This window comes from Dromiciops gliroides, chromosome 3 (genome assembly GCF_019393635.1).
Source record: "Dromiciops gliroides isolate mDroGli1 chromosome 3, mDroGli1.pri, whole genome shotgun sequence".
NCBI lineage: Eukaryota > Metazoa > Chordata > Mammalia > Microbiotheria > Microbiotheriidae > Dromiciops > Dromiciops gliroides.
This window is the reverse complement of record NC_057863.1, coordinates 358697770-358719004: the sequence shown is the minus strand read 5'-3', so window position 1 is coordinate 358719004 and position 21235 is coordinate 358697770. Positions and strand designations below refer to the sequence as shown.

Genomic DNA, 21235 nt, shown 5'->3' with positions numbered 1-21235 from the left:
GTAGAAATCGGTTGCAGGAGATGAATTATGAGGCTATTGCAGCAATACAGATGATGAGAGCCTAAACTAAGGTGTGTGAAGGGATCAGATATGAAGGTGTTTTGGAGAGAGAATTGATAGAACCTGTCAATTGATTGGATATAGTAGTAGGGTGAGAGAGTGGAGAGTCAAGGATGACTTTGACATTGCCAGGGAGATTAGGAGTAATCAGATGTAGTGTCCCTGCCAGAAATAGGGAATTTAGGAGGAGAGGTAGATTTAGGGGAGAGAAAAATGGAATCTGTTTTGGACATGTTGAGGCTGAGATGTCTATGGAACATCTAGGCAAAGATAGACCACATCTAGTTAGTGGTATATGACTGTAGCTCAGGAGAAATGAGGGCTGGCTATGTTGATTTGGGAGTCATCTTTATAAAAATGATAATGAACCAATGGGAACTGATGAAATTACTAGGAGTAATAGAGATAAGGAAAGAGCTCAAGAGAGAGCCCTGGGAAGGGGAGAGTTGGACAATGATCCAACAGAGTAGACTGAAAAGAGGGGTGATACCATGAAAACTGAGGAAGGAGAACGTATCTAGTAGGAGGGAGTGAGCAACAATGTCCAAAGCTTTACAGTTAAAAGGGTTAAGGGCTAAAATTAGGAAATTGTACTTTTTTATATACAATGCCTTGCACATAGCATCTAATAATATTTGTCGAATCGAATATGGTACATCACTATCCTTGATTACTTGGATCTTTACCATGAGTGAATGGAGAGGTGATGGGTCAGATGTCCATGGGTTACTTTGGTCAGATGATACATCTTCTTGCAACTTAACTCGCATGTAAATAGATGGATCCAGTGTTTATCCTTAGAATAGTAGATTTTAAATGCATGTACTAGGGAGTCAACTTTCCTTTGCTACTATTAAACTTTAAAATGCTTAGAATTGTAGTATCTTAGATTTGGGAGAACCCTTAGAGATGATCTAGTCCAGTTCCTTCTTTTTACAAATGAAGAAACTGAGGCCCAAGATGTTAAGTAAATTGCCCAAAGATATACAGAGTTACAAGTATTCTGATTCCTTAGCCATTGTTTTTCATGCTACAGCTTTTTATTCATTTGTAATATTTCTGGGTAGGAAGGGATTGTTATTAGATTCTAACTACATTGTTCTCAGCTGACTTTTATAATGGTTTTGGGAAAAGTGAACTCTGGTGATTTAAAAAGGAAAAAATTCTAGAGATTGTCTTCAAGTTTGTAAAAAGCTATTATGCAGAGGATGGTTCCCTTCTATTTTCACTGAAGAGTGAATAGACAATAAGCTCAAATTACAGCAGGAATGCTGGCTTACTTGAATGTAAATAATTCTTTGACTATTATTGGAGAACTTTTATAACATAATCTCTGTGGGGGAAATAATTATGTGCCCAAAAACTTTCACAGAATCTCATAACTGGAACGGATCTTTGAAGCCATCTAGTCCAAACCATACCTGAACAGGAATCTCCTCTATAACAAAGCAGAAAAATGGGGAACACACCTCTGCTCAGAGACTCCCATTGAAGAGGAAACCTGTAACCTCTTAAGGCAGCCTGTTCCACTTTGGTATTGCTCCAATTTTTAGGAGTTATTTCCTTTTAGGAGTCCAAATGGCCTGCTTTGCAAACTTCTATGCTTTGCTCCTAGGATTACCCTTTGAGGTCAAGCAAAATTAGTCTTAATCCCTTTTACATGGGTCAGACCTTTAAATATTTAAAGACCCTTGTCGAGTTCTCCTCCTTGCCCCATCTTTTCTTTCCCAGGCTAAATAAACATCCCCAGTTGCTTGAGCCATTCCTCATAAGGTATAATCTCCAGACTTGTTTGAAAGTGTAGTAGTCAGGACAGCTAGGTGGTGCAGTGGGTAAAGCACCAGCCCTAGATTCAGGAGGACCTGAGTTCAAATATGGCCTCAGACACTTGACACTCACTTAACCCTCATTGCCCTGCTTGCTTCCCCCCCCCCCCCAAAAAAAAAAAGTATAGTAGCCAAATCTGAGCATAGTACTCCAGGTGTGTCTTGACTGAAACAGAGTACAACAGGACTTTCATTTCCTAACCCTAGACACTGACTTTCATGGTACAGCCTAAAAGCACATTAATTTTTTTGGCTTTTATAATTGCAATGTTTATTTACAGAGTTTGCAGTACATTGAAACTTTGATGGTTTTTTTTTTCAGAGTCTAGCTGTGTTGAATCTTGTCATTTTTACCTCTATAATATCTCTCATGTTCTATCCCTTCTCAGCTCAGCATCCTGGTTCAGGCCCTCATCATTTCCTTGTCTGGCCTATTGTATTAATCTTTAAATTGGTGTCTCTGCCTCAAGTCTCGCCCCTTTCTAATCCATTTTACACATAACCTACCAGTGATGTTCCTACAATGAAGGTCCCCCTTACTCAGTAAGTGGCTCTCTCCTATTTGTGTGCTCCAAGTATAAGCTCCTTTGTTTGGCTTTTTAAAGCCTTTTACAACCTGGTTTTCATGTACCTGTAAAATCTTATTTTACTGTGCTCTGCTACACATACTCTATGGTCTTCACAAATGACATTCTGCCTCCTGTCTCTATATTTTGCACTAGCTTTTCCATATTCCTGAAATACTCTCCCTGCTCTTTCTTGGTATCCTTGACTTCCTTAAAGACAAACCACAGGGCCTTTTCTGGACCCCTCTGCTGTGTACTCTTTCTTCTCTCCAGGGTTACCTTGTATCTCCTTTTTATGTACTTATGTATGGGTATGTTGTCTCTCCTTTGTTATGTAACTTCCTTTGTTCTGCATTTAGAATGTATGGGTCTTGAGGAAAGGCACTGTTTTGCCTTTTGTCTTTTTATCTCCAGAGAAGCAGCATATGGTAGATACTGAACTGGTATATAAGCCAGAATGACCTGGATTCAAGTTCCACTTAGACACATACTGTATGACTCTGGATAAATCATTAACTTCTCAGTATTCTAGGCAAAGTTCTGAGGGAATTACTTCAACTTGGAATTGCATTTACCAATGAAATTATAGGTCTAAGACCTTTCCTCTATCCCATTGTGAGCCCATTAACTAGTGTACTGCCTGGCACATAACTGGTATTTTGTTGTTGTTGTTTTGTTTTTGCAGGGCAAGGAGGGTTAAGTGACTTGCCTAGGGTCACACAGCTAGTAAGTGTCAAGTGTCTGAGGTCGGATTTGAACTCAGGTCCTCCTGAATCCAAGGCCAGTGCTTTATCCACTGCGCCACCTAGCTGCCCCCTCATAACTGGTATTTAAGAAATGTTTGTTGATTAATTTACTTATTGGATATTTCCTGGGGCCTTATTGTGAATCCTTATGAGTTTATTGAACAGATCCAAAGAAGATGAATTGTAAATAGGCATGCAGGTAAAGTACTGAGCCTGGAGCCAGGAAGACTAACCCTCCTGAATTCAAATCTGGCCTCAGACACTTATTAACTGTGTCACCCTGGGCAAGTCACTTAACCCTGCTTGTCTCAGTTTTCTCATCTATAAAATAAGCTGGAGAAGGAAATGGCAAACCACCCCAGTATCTTTGCCAAGAAAACCCCACATGAGGCCACCATGAGTTGGAGACAACTGAAAAATGACCAAACAAATATACATACGAAGAAAGGTAGGCCTTATTAAATGCTGGGCACTGTGCTAGTTTAGTTTCAAGCTGACACCTCTTTTCTTTAGATTAGCAGATTGCATGGTGGACTAGAAATTGAGGGGATGCCCATCAATTGGGGAATGGCTAAATGTGTGTGTGTGTGTATGTATGTATGTATGTATGAATGGTTGTGCTGTAAGAAATAATAAGCAGGTTTATTTTAGAAAAACATGGAAAGATTTGCATGAAATAATATTGAAATGAGCAGAACAAGAGAACGTTGTATACAGTAACAGCAATATTGTTCAAAGAATACCTGTGATCTACTAAGTTGAGTATTATACTCAAAATCAACTCCAAAGTACCTATGAAGTACCTACTATCCAACTCCAGAGAAAGAATTGATAAATAGAAGTATACATAGTATGACTTTACACATATGCATGTGTGCATATAAAAATATATACATACATGCATACATACCTGTGTCAAATGGTGGCCTTCTTTAGTGTAGGGTGGGGAGGGAGGGAAACTTTGTTTAGAACTTAAAATGTAACAAAAAATTTAATTAAAAAAATTTTTTTTTAAAGATTAGCAGGTTGGTTTGTATATTATCGTTGTGACACACCCCAAATAGTTTTGCTAATTTAGACCCTTACTTTAGTAAGTTACTGTGTGGTGCCATGAACTCCTTTGGCAATCTGATGAAGCCTATAGATCCCTTTCTCAAAATAATATTTTTTAATCCATAAAAGAAATTACATAAGATTACAATGGAAAATAATTATATTGAAATCATTATTTTTAAAAAATTTTTAATAGTTCATGGACCTCAGCTTAAGAACTTCTCTTCTGAAAAATCTCATTAAAGAAACCCTAAATGATATAGCTGGATTGTTTGGTGTGAAACATGCCTTGGTGCAAGTATCACAGATAAAAAGCTAAAAAAGACCAGAAGTAAGGAAGAAAGAACATTTATTAAGCACTTAATATTGGAATACCAATACGAGACATTCCCAGACTTCAAGGAACTTACATTCTAAAAGGGGAAAACAAATACTGCTGGGATGTGTTGGCCAGGAAGGGGTGATTTGGTCGAAGAAGCTACTGGTATATGTAGAATCATAGAGCAATTATTGAAAGTCATTTCTATAATTTATTGTGTTAATTTTATTATTGTCTTAGAACTAGAGGTGGAAAGTGAGGGTAGGGAATGTGATAGAGGCAAAGGATTGGCAGAAAAATAGGTAGTAAAGGACAGCTAAGTGGCACAGTGGATAAAGTACCCTCCCTGGATTCAGGAGGACCTGAGTTCAAATCCGTTCTCAGACACTTGGCATTTACTTGCTGTGTGACCCTGGGCAAGTCACTTAACCCTCATTGCCCCACAAATAAATAAAGAAAGAAAAATAGCTAGTAGAGTACTTGTTGGCCTGGACTAGGGAGGGTTGACTGCAGCAACATGATAAGGAATGTGGCCTGTTTTCATAGGGTCAAAGATTTAGAGTTTGGGGTACTTTAGGGAGCTCATCCAACCCCTTTAATATACAGATGAGAACGTTGAGTCCCAGAGAGGTGAAGTGACTTGTGTAAAGTCATACACAAGAAGGCAGTAAGTAACAGCTAGGATTCAAACTGTGACCCTCCAAATTAATCTGCTGCTCCTTTATATTGTGCTGCTTGATTTTATATAGAGGGATTACACTAATTTAGCTGCTTTCCTACTTGACCTATGGGGATACTTTGTACCTTCTAAGCATGCGTCATTAAGCTGAATCAGTGTAAAAATTAGCCAGGAGTTAGATGATGATTGGAGTGAAGAAATTTGGTACTTCTTATATTCCCTTTGCAAAGAAAAGGAAAATCAGGTGGAGTGAGTTTCTATACCAAGAAGTCCCCCCAAACAGATGAATCACATAGCTGGAATTTAAAAATAAATATTGGGGGCAGCTAGGTGGCACAGTGGATAAAGCACAAACCCTGGATTCAGGAGGACCTGAGTTCAAATGTGGCCTCAGACACTTGACACTTACTAGCTGTGTGACCCTGGGCAAATCACTTAACCCTCATTGCCCTGCCCCCCCCCCATATATATATATATATATTTCTTTTAATAATTTCAAACTAGACTAACCTAACCTAATGTTGGCACTGCCTTTGAAAAATGTAGAGAGTAGAAAATTCCTTTGAGATTTGTCATGTTTTCTCTTCAGATCCTGATCCAAACACCTTTTACTGGGGGGGGGGGTAGCAGGGGGTTTCAAAACTCTAGTAAAATGGTGGTGAAAATAAGGGTCTATCTCCCAAGTCAGAAAAACCATTATAACTGGTTTTTGTTTTTTTGTTTTTTGGAAAGGAGTGAGCCACATGTATACTCATCAAACTAATAACCCTGACCCTATTGAAAATTCAGAAAGGATTGACTAATTTGCAAAACATAATCTAACCCCAAAGAGTTAGATTCTTGTTATGATTATTTAGCATGTACTCAACTCCTTCAAAGGTAAGTTTGATTGTAGTTAAGAATATATCCCATTACATTGAGTAGTTCACGAACATGAACAAAATAAACCTGAAAGCTAGGATGATGAAATCAGACTTCAGTGTGAAGGAAAGAACTATAACCAAAGGGTTGGTGGAAGATGAAAAGCATACCAGTTTTCATGAGGCTGCATTGCTCCCTTGAGTCAGCCTTCAACTAACCTTTAATTATTTGATTTTGGAATAGAGCTTTGGATATGAAGCTGATAGTTTTGGTTGTGTTTTTTTGTTTTGTTTTGTTTTGTTTTGTTTTTTTGAGACCTGTGTGCAATTAAAGCAAATCAGTTGATAAAATAAAAAATCCTTGCTCATTTAGGCTAAACAACAGCTACTCACTGTGTAACCATGGTCATATCACTTTAAGCCTCAGTTTCCTCTTTTACAAAATGAAGATGGAAAAGATGGAATCTCTTGGGTCCCTTCCAGTTCTAACAGTCTATGAATCTGTGAATTGTTTGTGCAGTAAGCAGATGAAGTCTGATATCTTTTGCATGTGAATTGTCTGTTACCTTATTTATTGCTTTGAGGTGCATGATGATTGTTACTCAACCTTTTTACTTGTAATTAATATGCAGGGTAGTGTGATGGTATTATAAGCATATTTATATGACTGACAACTTTCACAGAATGGAAGCATTTGAGAGTTACAAGGGCCCTCAGGGACCATCTAGTACCCATTTCTTGAAGCAGCTCACCTGTGTGGGAGACAGGTCACATTGTAATGCTGAGAAAGCTGTTTAATGTTAGCAGGTGGTTGATATTTCAAAGGTTGCTTTTTAGCATTGTGGCCTCAAAACATTAAAATGAGCCTTTTGAGGGGGCAGCTAGGTGGCGCAGTGGATAAAGCACCAGCCCTGGATTCAGGAGTACCCGAGTTCAAATCCAGCCTCAGACACTTGTGTGACTCTGGGCAAGTCACTTAAGCCTCATTTGCCCTGCAAAAAAACAAACAAAAAAAAAATGAGCCTTTTGTAATCTCTACTTATGTACTCTGGGTGACTTCATTGAAGAAACTGTTAACACCATACTTAATTTCCTTACTATCCTCTCTAACTGCAATTGAGGTTTCTTCTTGCCTTTGTGCTTTTATTTTGTTTCATGAAATGCCAGATTCTAAAAGAGTTGTTAGGAAGACTGCAAGGTTCTGATCACAGTTTATTTGTCAAGACCTGTATCCTATTTGGGATTATTTCTCTTCCTTTGCAGATCATCAGCAAGTCAGGTCAGCCTCATTTATGAAGTGCTTATTAGTAAGTGCTGGGCACTGTGCTAAGTACTAGGAATACAAAGAAAGAGGTCCCCTACTTGTAGGTAATTCACATTCTGATGAAGGAGACAACATTCAGACAACTGGGCACAAAAAAGATACATAGAGATATATATAGATACAGATAGAGATAATTGGAAGTCCTCTCAGAATGAAGATACTGAGATTAAGTAGCACTAGGAAAGGCTTCTGGCAGAATATGAAACTTTAGCTGAGACCTGAAGGAAGCCCGAAGGTAGAGAGGAACAAGGAGAACATTCCAGTTATGGGACGTAGCTGGTAAAAACTGCATGGGGTGAGAATTAAGTTGTTATGTGGGAGGAATTGCAAAGATGCCAGTGTTGATGATCAGAGAGGACTTGTAAAGGGCTTTAAAAGCTAGAGGATTTTATATCTGATCCTTGAGTGAGGTGGTGATAGGGTCAGACCTATACTTTAAAATCACTTTGGCAGTAAAGTGAAGGATGACTAGAGGAGGGAGAGACTTGCAATTGGAAGACCAACCTGAAAGCTATTGAAAAAGTCTTAGTGTGAGATAGTGAGGGTTTATGCCAAGGTAGTGGCTCTATGGAGGGGGAGGGGGAGCTTGTAAAAAAGGAGATGTTGTGAAGGTAGAATCTTCAAGTCTTGGTGATGTTAAAAATAAAAGCTCTCAACCAAAAAAAAATAATTAAAACTTGAGAGAACTTAAACTTTTACAATTAATACTACTAGTACCTGGCATATGGGAGACCAGTAATAAATGCTTATTAATTGATTGCTATCTTTTTAAAATCTCACTTAAATTTCTGACTATGCCCATATCCCCGCCCCTTTTTTTTTTCTTTTTTGCGGGGCAATGGGGGTTAAGTGACTTGCCCAGGGTCACACAGCTAGTAAGTGTCAAGTGTCTGAGGCCGAATTTGAACTCAGGAACTCCTGAATCCAGGGCCCCCCCATATCCCCTGATATACCCTGTGAGCTATGTCTTAAAAAAAAGAATTTTAAAAAAAATAAAAAGGCAGTTCAGTAGAACCAACCAAGAGTGTCTGGCAGTGTTTGAAATATTACAGAGAGAGCTTCTTTTCCAAAAACAGATTTTTTTTTTCTTGTTCTTGTTCATTAAGTTGCAAAATAAGTATAATAGTCGAGTTCTTTTTTGTGCTCATTTTAACTTTATCTTATTTATTACTCACTACAATAAAAAGAGCTCTGGACTAGAATTTAGAGGAGTGGTTTCATTATTGCTCTATCATCGAATCAATCACTATATAAACTAAATATCTTTGGATCTTTGATATTTTTTTTCCTTTAGCAGGAATGATCCATACCTGAGGATGTTGAGAAAATAAACTCCTTTTAAAAAATGACAATAACATAAATTGAAGGATAGCATATTTTAAAAGTTTCCTTTCAACATATTTATTTCAACATTTTTAATTCTAGTTAAGTTGAAATAACTGTACTTCTGCTTATATCCCTGACAGGTGCTGTTGGCAGCAGCTGTCTGCACAAAAGCAGGGAAGGCTATAGTCTCTCGACAGTTTGTGGAAATGACCCGGACTCGAATTGAAGGGTTGCTAGCAGCTTTCCCCAAGCTTATGAACACTGGAAAGCAACACACATTCGTTGAGACAGAGAGTGTAAGATACGTCTATCAACCTATGGAGAAGTTGTACATGGTTCTGATCACCACCAAAAATAGTAACATCCTGGAGGATCTGGAGACGCTACGGCTCTTCTCTAGAGTGGTAAAATTCTCTCTACTTATCAGACTTGGTTTTTTACTTCTCTTTTTCTCTCTTTGTGAGAGCTCATGCTCCCTAAAAAGAATCTGAGGATAACAACACAACAGGCCTTTATTTGAACAGATTGATATTTAAAACAAACTGGCTAATATACTAATATCTATCAGATATTGCTCAGAATGGAGAAATTTATTCTTATGTTGGAAAGAACTTGTATGAACTCATCCCTAAAGTAAAAACACAGCTGTAAAAAATATTTGCTGATTATATCTTTGCAATATGTGGTTCTGTAGCATTTTTAATAGAACTTTATCTTTTGCCAGGAAAATTTGTGTAACCGGAGAAATTCCAAGAAACGCTTTTAAATAAAACTTAGTAAGAATTTTATAGGGATCCTACTTTCGTTTCATGATTGTCTTACCAAATTGAAGTTCAGATATATAAAGTTTGAACAAATGACTTAATTAGCTATTATTTGCATTTGACAGTTATTATTTAGTGGTGTATGTTTAGATAAGTTCTAAAACTTATGTTTTTTTACTTATGCAAGAGCCACAAGTGAGAGTTGCAGTAAGAATTAACTTCTCAGAAGGAAAAACTAGCAAAAGAGACGAGAAGGGTTCACACTGGGGACATCGTCAAGCCTAGTAGAGTTGGCTGTGTTTCTGAGGATGACTTGGGAAGATAGCTCCTGATTAAGTTCTAAAAATGTCTTCTTTCTTTATCACTACCATCAATGGCCAGATCCCTGAATATTGCCGAGCCTTAGAAGAAAATGAGATCTCTGAGCACTGCTTTGACCTGATTTTTGCTTTCGATGAGATTGTTGCCCTGGGTTACCGAGAGAATGTTAACCTAGCACAAATCCGGACTTTCACAGAAATGGACTCACATGAGGAGAAGGTGTTCCGAGCAGTTCGAGAGGTAAATTGGTGCCTTGAGACTGTCAATCTGAAGTGCTTGATATGTCTTCTAGATTTTTCCAGTGATTTCTCTGGTTTTCCCTTTTCTTTTGTACCTTTGTTTGCTTATGTACAGTTCTCTCAATCCTGGATCCATATGTGCCTCTTTCTTGCAGACTCAGGAGCGTGAGGCCAAGGCTGAGATGAGGCGTAAAGCAAAGGAGTTACAACAGGCCCGAAGAGATGCAGAGAGACAGGGCAAAAAAGCACCAGGCTTTGGAGGATTTGGAAGCTCCGCGGTTTCCGGTGGCAGCACAGCTGCCATGATCACAGAGACTATCATTGAAACAGAAAAAACAAAAGTGGCACCTGCACCAGCCAGGTATAAGTCTGGTGTGGGACCAGCAGTCCTAGAAAGCCAAATGAAGACTCTATGCATATATCTTTTATGCTTATACCTGGCACCTAGAGAAGCTAAAAGAATGACAAATGGAATAATATGAAGCGTAAAACTTGACCACATAATATGGGGGTGAGGGAGAAATATTATTGTTTCTCCTTTTGTGTAAGTGTTCCTTTTATAAGTTAATGTCCATTTACATTTCCAGAACAGTTGCTTTAGGGATGTGTTTAATCATTCATGCTCCCTCTGGGCAGATCTGTGGAGAAATATGATCATTGATGCATATATAGCTATATCCAGGGGTCTTTGGGTCCCGGCAACACATTATTCACAATAAGTTTGATAACTGGCTTCATTAAGAATGTTCTGGGGGGCAGCTGGGTGGCGCAGTGGATAAAGCACTGGCCTTGGATTCAGGAGGACCTGAGTTCAAATCCAGCCTCAGACACTTGATACTTAACTAGCTGTGTGACCCTGGGCAAGTCACTTAACCCTTATTGCCCTGCCCAAAAAAATTAAATTAAATTTAAAAAAAGAAGAAGAATGTTCTGTCTGGGGGGGCAGCTAGGTGGTGCAGTGGATAAAGCACTAGCCTTGGATTCAGGAGGACCTGAGTTCAAATCCAGCCTCAGACACTTGACACTAGCTGTGTGACCCTGGGCAAGTCACTTAATCCTCATTGCCCCACCAAAAAAAAAAAGAATGTTCTGTCCGGCCCTGGATTCAGGAGGACCTGGGTTCAAATCCGGACTCAGACATTTGACACTTACTAGTTGTATGACCCTGGGCAAGTCACTTAACCCTCATTGCCCCGCCAAAAAACAAAAACAAAAAACAAACCAATAACAAGAATGTTCTGTAAATTTAAGAATGCCTATCAAGATAGTAATGTGAATAAATAATAAATATACACATCACACTTAAAAGTGTGCAAAGCCCTTTTTCATACAACCCTCACAACAATCATATGAGGAATAAATATTGCACATATTATCTGTTTTACAGATTAGAAAATTAAGGTTCATTAGAAGTTCGGTGGTCATGGATACATAGATAGTAAGGGTCAGAATTAAGATTTAAACCCAGCTTTTTTAACACTGAAAGCAGTACATTGGGAGTACATACCATAAAACTTAGGTGTCTCTCATGGCTTGGGCATTCACCTAACAAGGGTTTCTGAGGAGGTTAGTGATGATTAAATTACTGATCCAATAGCAAGGAAGCAGTGTGTTATAGTAGGAAATACACTAGGTAAGGGGAAAAAATAAGCATTGATATAGAGTCTGCTATGTGCTGGGCACTGTGCTGAACACTTTACAGATATTACCTTATTTGAGCTTCACAACATTCCTGCAAGGCAGATCTCTGTTTTATAGTTGACGAAACTGGGGCAAACACAGGTTAAGTGACTTTCCCAGCATTACGCAGCTAATAAGTGTCTCAAACTGGATTTGAACTCAGGTCTTCTTGACTCCAGACCCAGTACTCTATGCACTATATTACCAACAGTCCTCAGTTGTGCTGGCAGTTAACTGTTTGATCCAGCCTCTTGGCTAGATCAAAAGTTGGACAGGAGCTCCAAGGTCCCTTCCAGCTCTGATATTCTGTCAGTCTGTGTAGTAAATTTCTTTCTAAGGCAGCTAATATCTCACCATTCATCCTTCCTTTTAGGCCTTCAGGTCCAAGCAAGGCTTTGAAACTTGGAGCCAAAGGGAAAGAAGTAGACAATTTTGTGGACAAACTGAAATCTGAAGGTGAAACCATTATGTCCTCCAATGCAGGCAAGCGTACCTCTGAAGCAGCCAAGGTGCTCACTCCACCTATTAACATGGAAAGGTAGGGATTTACCTCTGCAATATGAGCATATCAAATAACTAATTAAGTTTTCCTTTCTTTAAGCCTTTGCAAATTTCTTTTGACTGTTAACTTTTTTTATACAAAAGATTTATTTAAAGCAGATGCTAAATATTAATATACAGGAAAATATCTTGAAACATCTTGGGGAAGAAAACTTCTGCCTGCCATGTTTCTTCCCATGAATATCCCCATCCCAGTGATTTTTTAACCCCTCCCTCCAGTTATCAATATTCAAACCCCATTCTCTATCCCTCCTGCCTGCTCCCTTATTGTCATTCCTCTCCACTCAACCACCCCAATATTGTACTCTAAAGTTACTCACCCCTTCCAGTGTAATTTCTGCAAATACTTGCTTTGTAGGTAACAAACCAACTTTTCCTTTCCTGCTCCTTCTATTGTTTAGTTTTCACTGAGACCTGGTTCTCTCTTATTGACACAGTCTGCTTGTCTATCCTTTCCAGCACTAGTTGCACTTTCACTCATTTCTGACTCTGATTGAGACTGGGGAGGTAGATTACTTCTTGCTTCCCGTTGTCACTTCTAGGCTCACTCTACCACCATCACTTAGTGTTCTCTTCTCCTTTGAAGTTCATTCAATCTTTTTTTTTTTTTTTTTAGTGAGGCAGCTGGGGTTAAGTGACTTGCCCAGGGTCACACAGCTAGTAAGTGTTAAGTGTCTGAGGCCGGATTTGAACTCAGGTACTCCTGACTCCAGGGCCGGCACTCTATCCACTGCGCCACCTAGCTGCCCCAAAGTTCATTCAATCTTTATCTACCACCCACTCAAAATTCTAGTAGCTGTTGTCTGTTGAGATCTAGAACACTCCCCTTCTTTTCTCTGGCTGGCTGGCTCATAGTCTTTCTGGCTTCTCCAACACTTGTTTTAATATTAGAGGACTTCAACATGCATGTTGTTACTTCCTCAAACACTGTAACATTCCAGCTTCTCAACTTACTCATTTCACATGACCTACTCTTCTACCTTAGCTCAGCTACACATAGAAATAATCTTACCATCACCCATAGATATTCTGTTTGTATGTCCATGAACTCTGAAATTCCATGATTTTATCATAATCTGTTGTCATTTTGCTTTCTGCCCTAGCCTTGCAAACCCTAATCCTATTCTTTGTCCCCATTTTGACCTCCTACCTCTCAGTCCCTCACTTCCTTCAACATCACCCCTATACTAGCCACACTCTATTCCCTTTCCTATTTTGACCCTTTGGTGAACTACTTCAGTTTTATACTGTTCTCTTGAGCCCTTTGCCTTTTTTGTCCTATTGTGTGATCTTGCACTGTTGAGCCTTAGCCTTGGATTACTCCCACCTTTTGCTCTCTTTGCTCCTAGTCACGTATTAGCAAAAATCATAAAATGGTTTTGATTGGATCCATTACAAATTTATATAACAATCTCAACTGGGCCCTTACTGTGTGGCTAGGTAATTCTTTTATACCTCCCTAACTGATTCGCTATCCTACTCACCACATTAGCTGTCTTGTCACATAAAGAAGTGGGCCTTCTCCTTGCTAAGGCAAACCTCTACAAGCACTAGTTGTCCCATTCCATCCATTCTCCAAAAGACTGATAGTTCTATTATCCCTACTCTCTCACTTATCTTGTATACTTGCTCTCTCCAAATATGCCCATATGTCTCCCATCCTCAAAAAACCTTCATTTGATTGCTGTTGTCATCCTATAGTTTTCCTTTCTTTTGTGACTAAACTCCTTGAGAAAGTTGTCTACAATTGATAACTCCACTTCCTTTCCTCTCACTCTCTTAACTCTACAGTCTAAAGATACTTAACCTGTTTCTAACCTGTCTCCTGACCTCTCATTTCATATCTCCAGCTGCCTTTTGCACATCTCAAACTCGATATCCCTTAGATATTTTTAAATCAGTTATGTCTAAAACTGAACTCATCTTTCCTCCCAGACTTTTCACTTATCCTATTACTCTCAAGAGAACCATTATCCTTCCAGTTACCCATGCTTTCAATGTAGGTATTATTCTTGACTTCTTACTATCTTTTACTCCTCATATCTGTTGCCAAGGTCTGTTGATCTTTGCATCTCTCAAATATGTGCTCTTCTTTTCTTTGACACTGCCACTACCCCGGTATAAGCCCTCATCACTTTACACCTAGACCACTGCATTAGCTTTCTATTTGATCTCTGCCTCGAGTCTCTCCATACTCCATTCCATCCTCCATGCATGCACAATTCTGACCATAGCACTTCCCCCTCTAGGATTAATTATAAAATCATCTGTTTGGCATTCACAGCCTTTCATAATCCGGCTTTCTCCTATCTTTTCCGGCCTTCTTATGTCTTATTCGTCCCTGGGTATCCTACTATCCAGTGACACAGGCCTTGTTGCTATCTCTCCTATAAAACATTTAATCTTCTCAATACATTTTTGCTTGCTATCCCCCATGCAGGGATTGATTCTCTTCCCCCTCCTCTTTGCTTCCATGCTTCCTTGGCTTCCTTCAAAATCACACTTTCTACAAGAAGACTTTTCTAGGCCCCTTTAATGTTTAGTGCCTTCACTCTGTTGGTTATCTCTGTATATCTTATTTGTATGTAGTTTATGTATTTGTATATGTTGTCTTAGGCTGTGAGCTCCTTGAGCAGGGGCTGTTTTTTGGTTGTTTTTAATTGTTTGCTTTCCTTTTTTTGTATCCCTAGCACTTAACACCATACCTTGCACTTTGTAGGAGCTTAAGATGTCTTTGTTGACTAACAGACTGCCTTTTCTCAACTCTTTACTGCTGAAATTGATCTCAGATAATTATTTCCTTGGCAAATGTATGGAGGGCCTGATGTGCTATCTCAGAGTGGTTCTGACCAGGTGAACTAGAGCTGTAAGCATGCATCAGTGTTGTCTTTCCCTTTCTTCTAAATTGAACTGGAAAAAATTCTGTATTTCATCCAAAGTTTATAGATATTATACAAATATGGAAACATGCATTCTTTCCTTCTAAGTATTTACCCTGGGGAAGTGTTCACATTAGTTTGTTTCCAGCTCTAGACAATAGTATTGGTTGGAAAAAACTTATAAGTACCAGTTATGAAGCAAGTCTACATGTTCACAGCTCAGATTTCTTGTGTTGGAGCCCAGAGCCTTCTCCTGTTGCTAGTGGTTTTGAGGTCAAGTGAAAGATGAGTCTGGAAGAACAGTTCTGTTAGGTTTGTATAAAGGAAGCATGTTCACTCCCTTTGTGTTCTGTGTGAAATAGAACAGTGTTGCAGCGGTTTGTTAGAAATGACAGGATGACTGACCTACTGTAAATTTCCTGAAGCTGAAATGTCTCTGCAAGATACCTAATGCATTGCTGAGGCTTGAAGGTTATAAGAAAGTTATCAGCGACATTTTGGACTTAGGGAGATAGTTGGCACTCTAACCTACCCATTAAAAAATAAACACCTACTATAAAGTGTACTGTGTTAGGTACTGGGAATACAAAGAGATATGTGAACCTGTACATGTATGTGTATATATTTATGAGACCATTCTTTCAAAGAATTTGCAGGCTTTTATAGGAAGGAAAGGCATGTACACAAATGACAGTGATGAATGGAATTAAATCAGTGCAAAGGAAAGGTTCAGGCAAAGTACTATATAATATTTGAGGAGAAAAAGATCATTTTTGCCCTGTGAGAATATTAGTGCCAGGGGCCCCCTGCTGAGAGAGCAGTTTTACCCATCACAGCCCCCAGAGGTTGGAGTATCAGTAAGTACTTCATGGAGGACTGGGTACCTAAGTTGTTCTTTGATAGAAGGGAGAACTTTAAATAGAGTTTGTGGGTAGGGGGAGCCTGTTTGAGGCGTCAGGGACAGCATGAGCCAAAGGCATTGAGATAAGACTGGGCAGGCTAGAAATGGAGGATGATAAACAATCTAGTTGGGTTTGAACGCAGAGTAGGTGAAGGGGAATAATATGAGTTAAGGCAGGAAAGATGGATTGGAGACAGATTGTAAAGGCCTTGAATGCCAGATTATGTCAGTAGTTTATTATTCATTAGGCAATAGGGAAACCACTGGAGGTTGTTTAATAAAAGTATAATATCAGATCTGTGTGTCCTGACACCTTTGTGAAGATGGTTTAGAGACAGGGGAATAAATTCAACTCAGTAATTTGTTGGGCTATCAGGAAAAGACTTTGGCATTTGGTGGTTGTTCAGATAAACACTAGCTGAGCTCCTATGACAATAAAGTACTGCCTTGCACTGTTCATAGAAATTGGTCCTGGGGGCAGCTAGGTGGTGCAGTGGATGGAGCACTGGCCCTGGAGTCAGGAGTACCTGAGTTCAAATCCGGCCTCAGACACTTAACACTTACTAGCTGTGTGACCCTGGGCAAGTCACTTAACCCCAATTGTCTCACCCAAAAAAAAAGAAAAGAAAAGAAATGGGTCCTGGTACCAGAGACCTTGTCTTTAAGAGGGACCAGAAAAGTCAGATTGGAGTCAAATTCTTATATTCCCCTTATTTCCCAGTGTGTCCAGTGTTCCTCATTATAGGGAGTTTTGTAGTCAAGTGAGATCAGAGGGAGAATTAAAGCAGGCCTCATATAATGCTGGCCAGAGCAGTAGCATCTTTACAAATGTGTTGGCAGTGGTGAGCGTAACATTGAACAATGCCTCATTTTCCTTTTCCAACCTGAGTAAGTGACTTTTGTATACCTGCAGTGTGCATATGAAGATTGAAGAAAAAATTACCTTGACTTGTGGACGAGATGGAGGCTTGCAGAACATGGAGCTCCATGGCATGATCATGCTGAGGATCTCAGATGACAAATTTGGTCGGATTCGTCTACATGTGGAAAATGAAGATAAGAAGGGAGTGCAACTCCAAGTAAGTGGGAGCAGAGGGCCTGGAAAGCATTAAGGGATTTCATCAAAAGAAAATGGCTATTAAGGACTAGGTATGATAAGAAATCTTTAGAAATCTCTTGTATGGTAACAAAACATGACAACTTAAGATATGGAGAGATATTGTTATCTTTTGATATAGTTCAGAAAGAGCAACATATTCACATTGTTAACCAAGTGATGATAAGAACCACATTTGTTTAACTTCATGGTTAACTTCATTCTTTCCCCTCAATGCTCTGTTGCTTTTTTTTTTAAACTTTGTGACAATCTCTTGATTTTCACAAGTGAAAAATCTCTTCAAGAAAGATGGCTTTGTGTGTGTGTGAGTGAGACTAATAAAGAATAGGCTTAGGAATGCAAGGCTTCTGGAAATGACGGCTACTTTTATTTTTTTAATAAGATTTCTAGTTCCAAATTTTTCTCCTTCCCGCCCCCCTCCCCAAGACAGCAGGCAATCTGATATAGGTTATATATGTACAATCACATTAAACATATTTCTACATTAGTCATGCTGTGAAAGAAAGATGAGAATAAAAGGGAAAAACCTCAAAAAAGTAGAAATAGTATGGTTCAATCTGCGTTTAGATTCCACAGTTCTTTTTTCTGGATTTGGAGAGCATTTTCCAATGTGAGTCCTTTGGAACTATCTTAGACCATTGTATTGCTGAGAAGAGTCAAGTCTGTCACAGTTGATCAAAACACAATGCCAACAACTACTTATATAATACCATAACAAAGTGAGAACAAGTCTTAAACAACTTGCACAATAGCCTTAGTATTTTTATGCACCTGCTAGAATTTAATTCCAGCCAACTGAGTTCTCTGCCATGGTGAGACTCCCCTCTAGTCACAACTCTAACCTTGCTGTCCACAGAGCTTTCTGATTGATGACTGAAAAATGTGTTTGTCCTTTCCTTCCATCTACCGCCTCTTTACAAAAAACCAAGATCAACATCTAGCCCCCCCACGAAGTAGTAGCTCCCTATAAAAAGTATTTGGAAAGGTGTTGGTAGTCTTTACTTTTTTTTACATGCAGATTTTTTTCCCATAAACCCAACAGCATTCTAGAAGTTGGGCTTTCCCATAGAGAGGAATAGGAATTGGAATTAATATTTAAGTATCCTATAGGTTTGTGAGAAAAATCCCTTCCTAGGACTTGTCACTAGTTCTTTTTTTAAGTATTTCTCTTCCCTAAGTTAAAGCTTTGGACCATGTAAGATCAGCAGAGAACACTTTGTATCTTGTCTTATCTGAATTTAAGTAAATGTTCTTCTTTCTCCTTTATGTCATATCAGACCCACCCAAATGTGGACAAAAAACTCTTTACTGCAGAGTCTCTAATTGGCTTGAAGAACCCTGAAAAGTCATTCCCGGTCAACAGTGATGTTGGAGTGCTAAAGTGGAGGCTACAGACCACAGAGGAATCTTTCATTCCATTGACAAGTAAGTGCCTTTGGTCTATATCATTGAACTAGATTCTGTATTTTCAGAGAACTGGTAGTAGTTCTGGCTCTTTTGCTAACAATTCGATCTGTTTGTAGAACTAATTAATATAAAACTTATCTCTGTGGCATTTTTTTCAGTAGCTTCAGTTTAAAGTGGCCATTTCTAATATTATTACTTTATAGTGGGTGTTTGAGAATCATAGCCATCGGTTAGCTCTGATTTGCTATCCTATCATCTTGAAGCATGTTGTAAGCAAAAAAATCATTAATTTGGAATCAAGAAACATGGATTTCAGAATCAGCTCCACTGATTATTAGACAAGTGACTTCGGGCAAGTCACTAGTGAGCTTCAGTTTCTCATTTCTAAAATGAGGGGGTTGGACTTGGTGATTTCTGAGGTCCCATCCAGCTCTGACATTCTTTGATTCTCATAATAGCTCGGTTGTCCCTACCTTTGTTTTTGTGCCCTTAGTTAACTGCTGGCCCTCTGAGAGTGGAAATGGCTGTGATGTCAACATAGAGTATGAGCTGCAAGAAGAGAACTTGGAACTGAATGATGTAGTCATCACCATCCCACTCCCGTAAGTGGAATCACTTTTCTCAGGCTCAGCTGATAAATCAAAGCTTTGATAATATCTCTGGTACCTCACTTGACCTTGTCCAACCCTCTAGGAACCTTGAGAAGTTGGTCTTTTTAAGAGATGGGCTAGTTAATGTTCCAAAGCAGTTTTCTAGAAGAAAGAATCACTTTTAGCCAAGCTTTTCCATATTTCATTTCATAAGTCCCAAAGAAATGAACAGTTTCTCATGTCAGTCAGTCAGTAAGCATTCATTAAGCACCTGCTGCATGCCAAGCACTGTGCAGAGTATTAGGAATACAAAGAAAAGCAGAAGATAGTCCCTGCCCTTTTGGAGCTCATAGCCGACTGAGGGAGGCAGCATGCAAATAGCTATGTGGCAAACAAGCTACTTACAGGATAAAGAGGAAATAACAGGGAAGACATCAGAACTGAGAGAAACCAAGAAAGGCTTCCTAGAAAAGGTGGGATTTTAGCTGAGATTGGAAGGGCGCCAGGAGGCAGAGGTGAGTAGGGGAAACTTGTTTCCTCCAGACATTGCTCACTAGCCCCTAGTGTGGTAGTTATGGGTGGGGGTGGGTTTTTTCCAGCTATCATAAACTAAGCTCCTCAGGCAGATGAGCCTCTGAATTTTCCATATAAAAGAAATTTCCTCATCTTGTACACATAGCAGGCATATTCAGTAAATTCCTATAAGTACTATATTTACCCTTATTCCCAGGGTAATCCCTTTGAAACACTTTCCAACATAAGATTGTGTTCCAGTGAGGTGGCACAGTAGGTAGAACTTTGGGCATGAGTCAAGAAGACCTGAGTTCAAATCCAGCCTTGGACACTTAGTGGCTGTGGGACCTTGGGAAGGTCACTTAACCTTTGTCTCCCTCAGTTTCCTTAACTGTAAAATAGGAATCATATTAGCATCTAGCTCCCGAGGTTATTGAGGATTAAATGAAACTGTATTTGTAAAGAGCCTGTCACAGGTGATTAATAAATGCTTGCTCCTTATCTCCCTCCATTATCTCTACTTGATTAGGGATTTTTCCCTAAATTTCCCTAAATTTGTGGCTGAGTTCTGAGGAATAGTAGAGTTGTTCCTAACATCACTCACTGTAGAATGGGTCTATGTTAATTGAGAGGGAGAAAATATTCATTTGTAGCTTTACATCTAACTCCTTCATGGAAATTATTTTGGGCCTTTACTTAGTAGACCATTGTTTATCAATCCTGTCCTTTAAATCTGCATTCAAGAAGTATACATTTGGGGCAGCTAAGTGGCACAGTGGATAAAGCACCAGCCCTGGATTCCGAAGGACCTGAGTTCAAATCCAGCCTCAGACACTTGACACTTACTAGCTGGGCAAGTCGCTTAACCCTCATTGCCTCACAAAACAACAAAACAAAACAAAACAAAAAATATACATTTGCACTTCCCCCAAGCTCATCACCAGAGTCTCCTTAAAGGAGTGATCACCTTATTATACATAGCCTATTTACTGTTTTCTTTGGGACAATAGATGGCTGCCTTGAGCTCTTAGAGAGCTTGGGCTTGGGTGACAGGTGTGGGGTTTTGCTTGTCAAGATTTATTTTGCTGGCCTATTTTTAGAATGCCACAATTTTGAAACTCCACCATCTACCCTGTAATCGTGGTTTTGGTGGTTTCCTGTGTCTTAGCTTAGTTTTTCAGTACTCTCCACAAGAGACCCTTATACAATCCACTGTACCCTGTCCTTTAGCATTGCTAGTGTCAGAAATGCCCGAAATCAGACTTGGGGATATAGAGAAGGACACTAAATAGAATTAGGACTATAAAATAGAGAAGAGCCTGTAGTCTTTTATATCACCGTTATAGAATCTCTTTATCCCCTTTATTTACTCTGTCCCTAACACAAGTATAAAATGTTACTTGGTGGGGGGCAGCTAGGTGGCGCAGTGGATAGAGCACCGGCCCTGGATTCAGGAGTACCTGAGTTCAAATCCGGCCTCAGACACTTAACACTTACTAGCTGT

General features: G+C 39.3%; 1 protein-coding gene across 1 annotated transcript in view; it reads left to right on the top strand.

Annotated features, from left to right (window-relative positions):
- The window catches only part of ARCN1 (archain 1), a 32676-nt gene that overhangs the window by 6635 nt on the left and 4806 nt on the right, over window positions 1–21235 (top strand). The window contains exons 2-8 of the mRNA XM_043992865.1: window positions 8900–9163; window positions 9905–10084; window positions 10239–10444; window positions 12137–12301; window positions 17018–17183; window positions 18499–18646; window positions 19122–19230. Of these exons, the coding sequence (XP_043848800.1) occupies window positions 8900–9163; window positions 9905–10084; window positions 10239–10444; window positions 12137–12301; window positions 17018–17183; window positions 18499–18646; window positions 19122–19230 (1238 nt within the window). The remainder of the gene's footprint in view (window positions 1–8899; window positions 9164–9904; window positions 10085–10238; window positions 10445–12136; window positions 12302–17017; window positions 17184–18498; window positions 18647–19121; window positions 19231–21235) is intronic.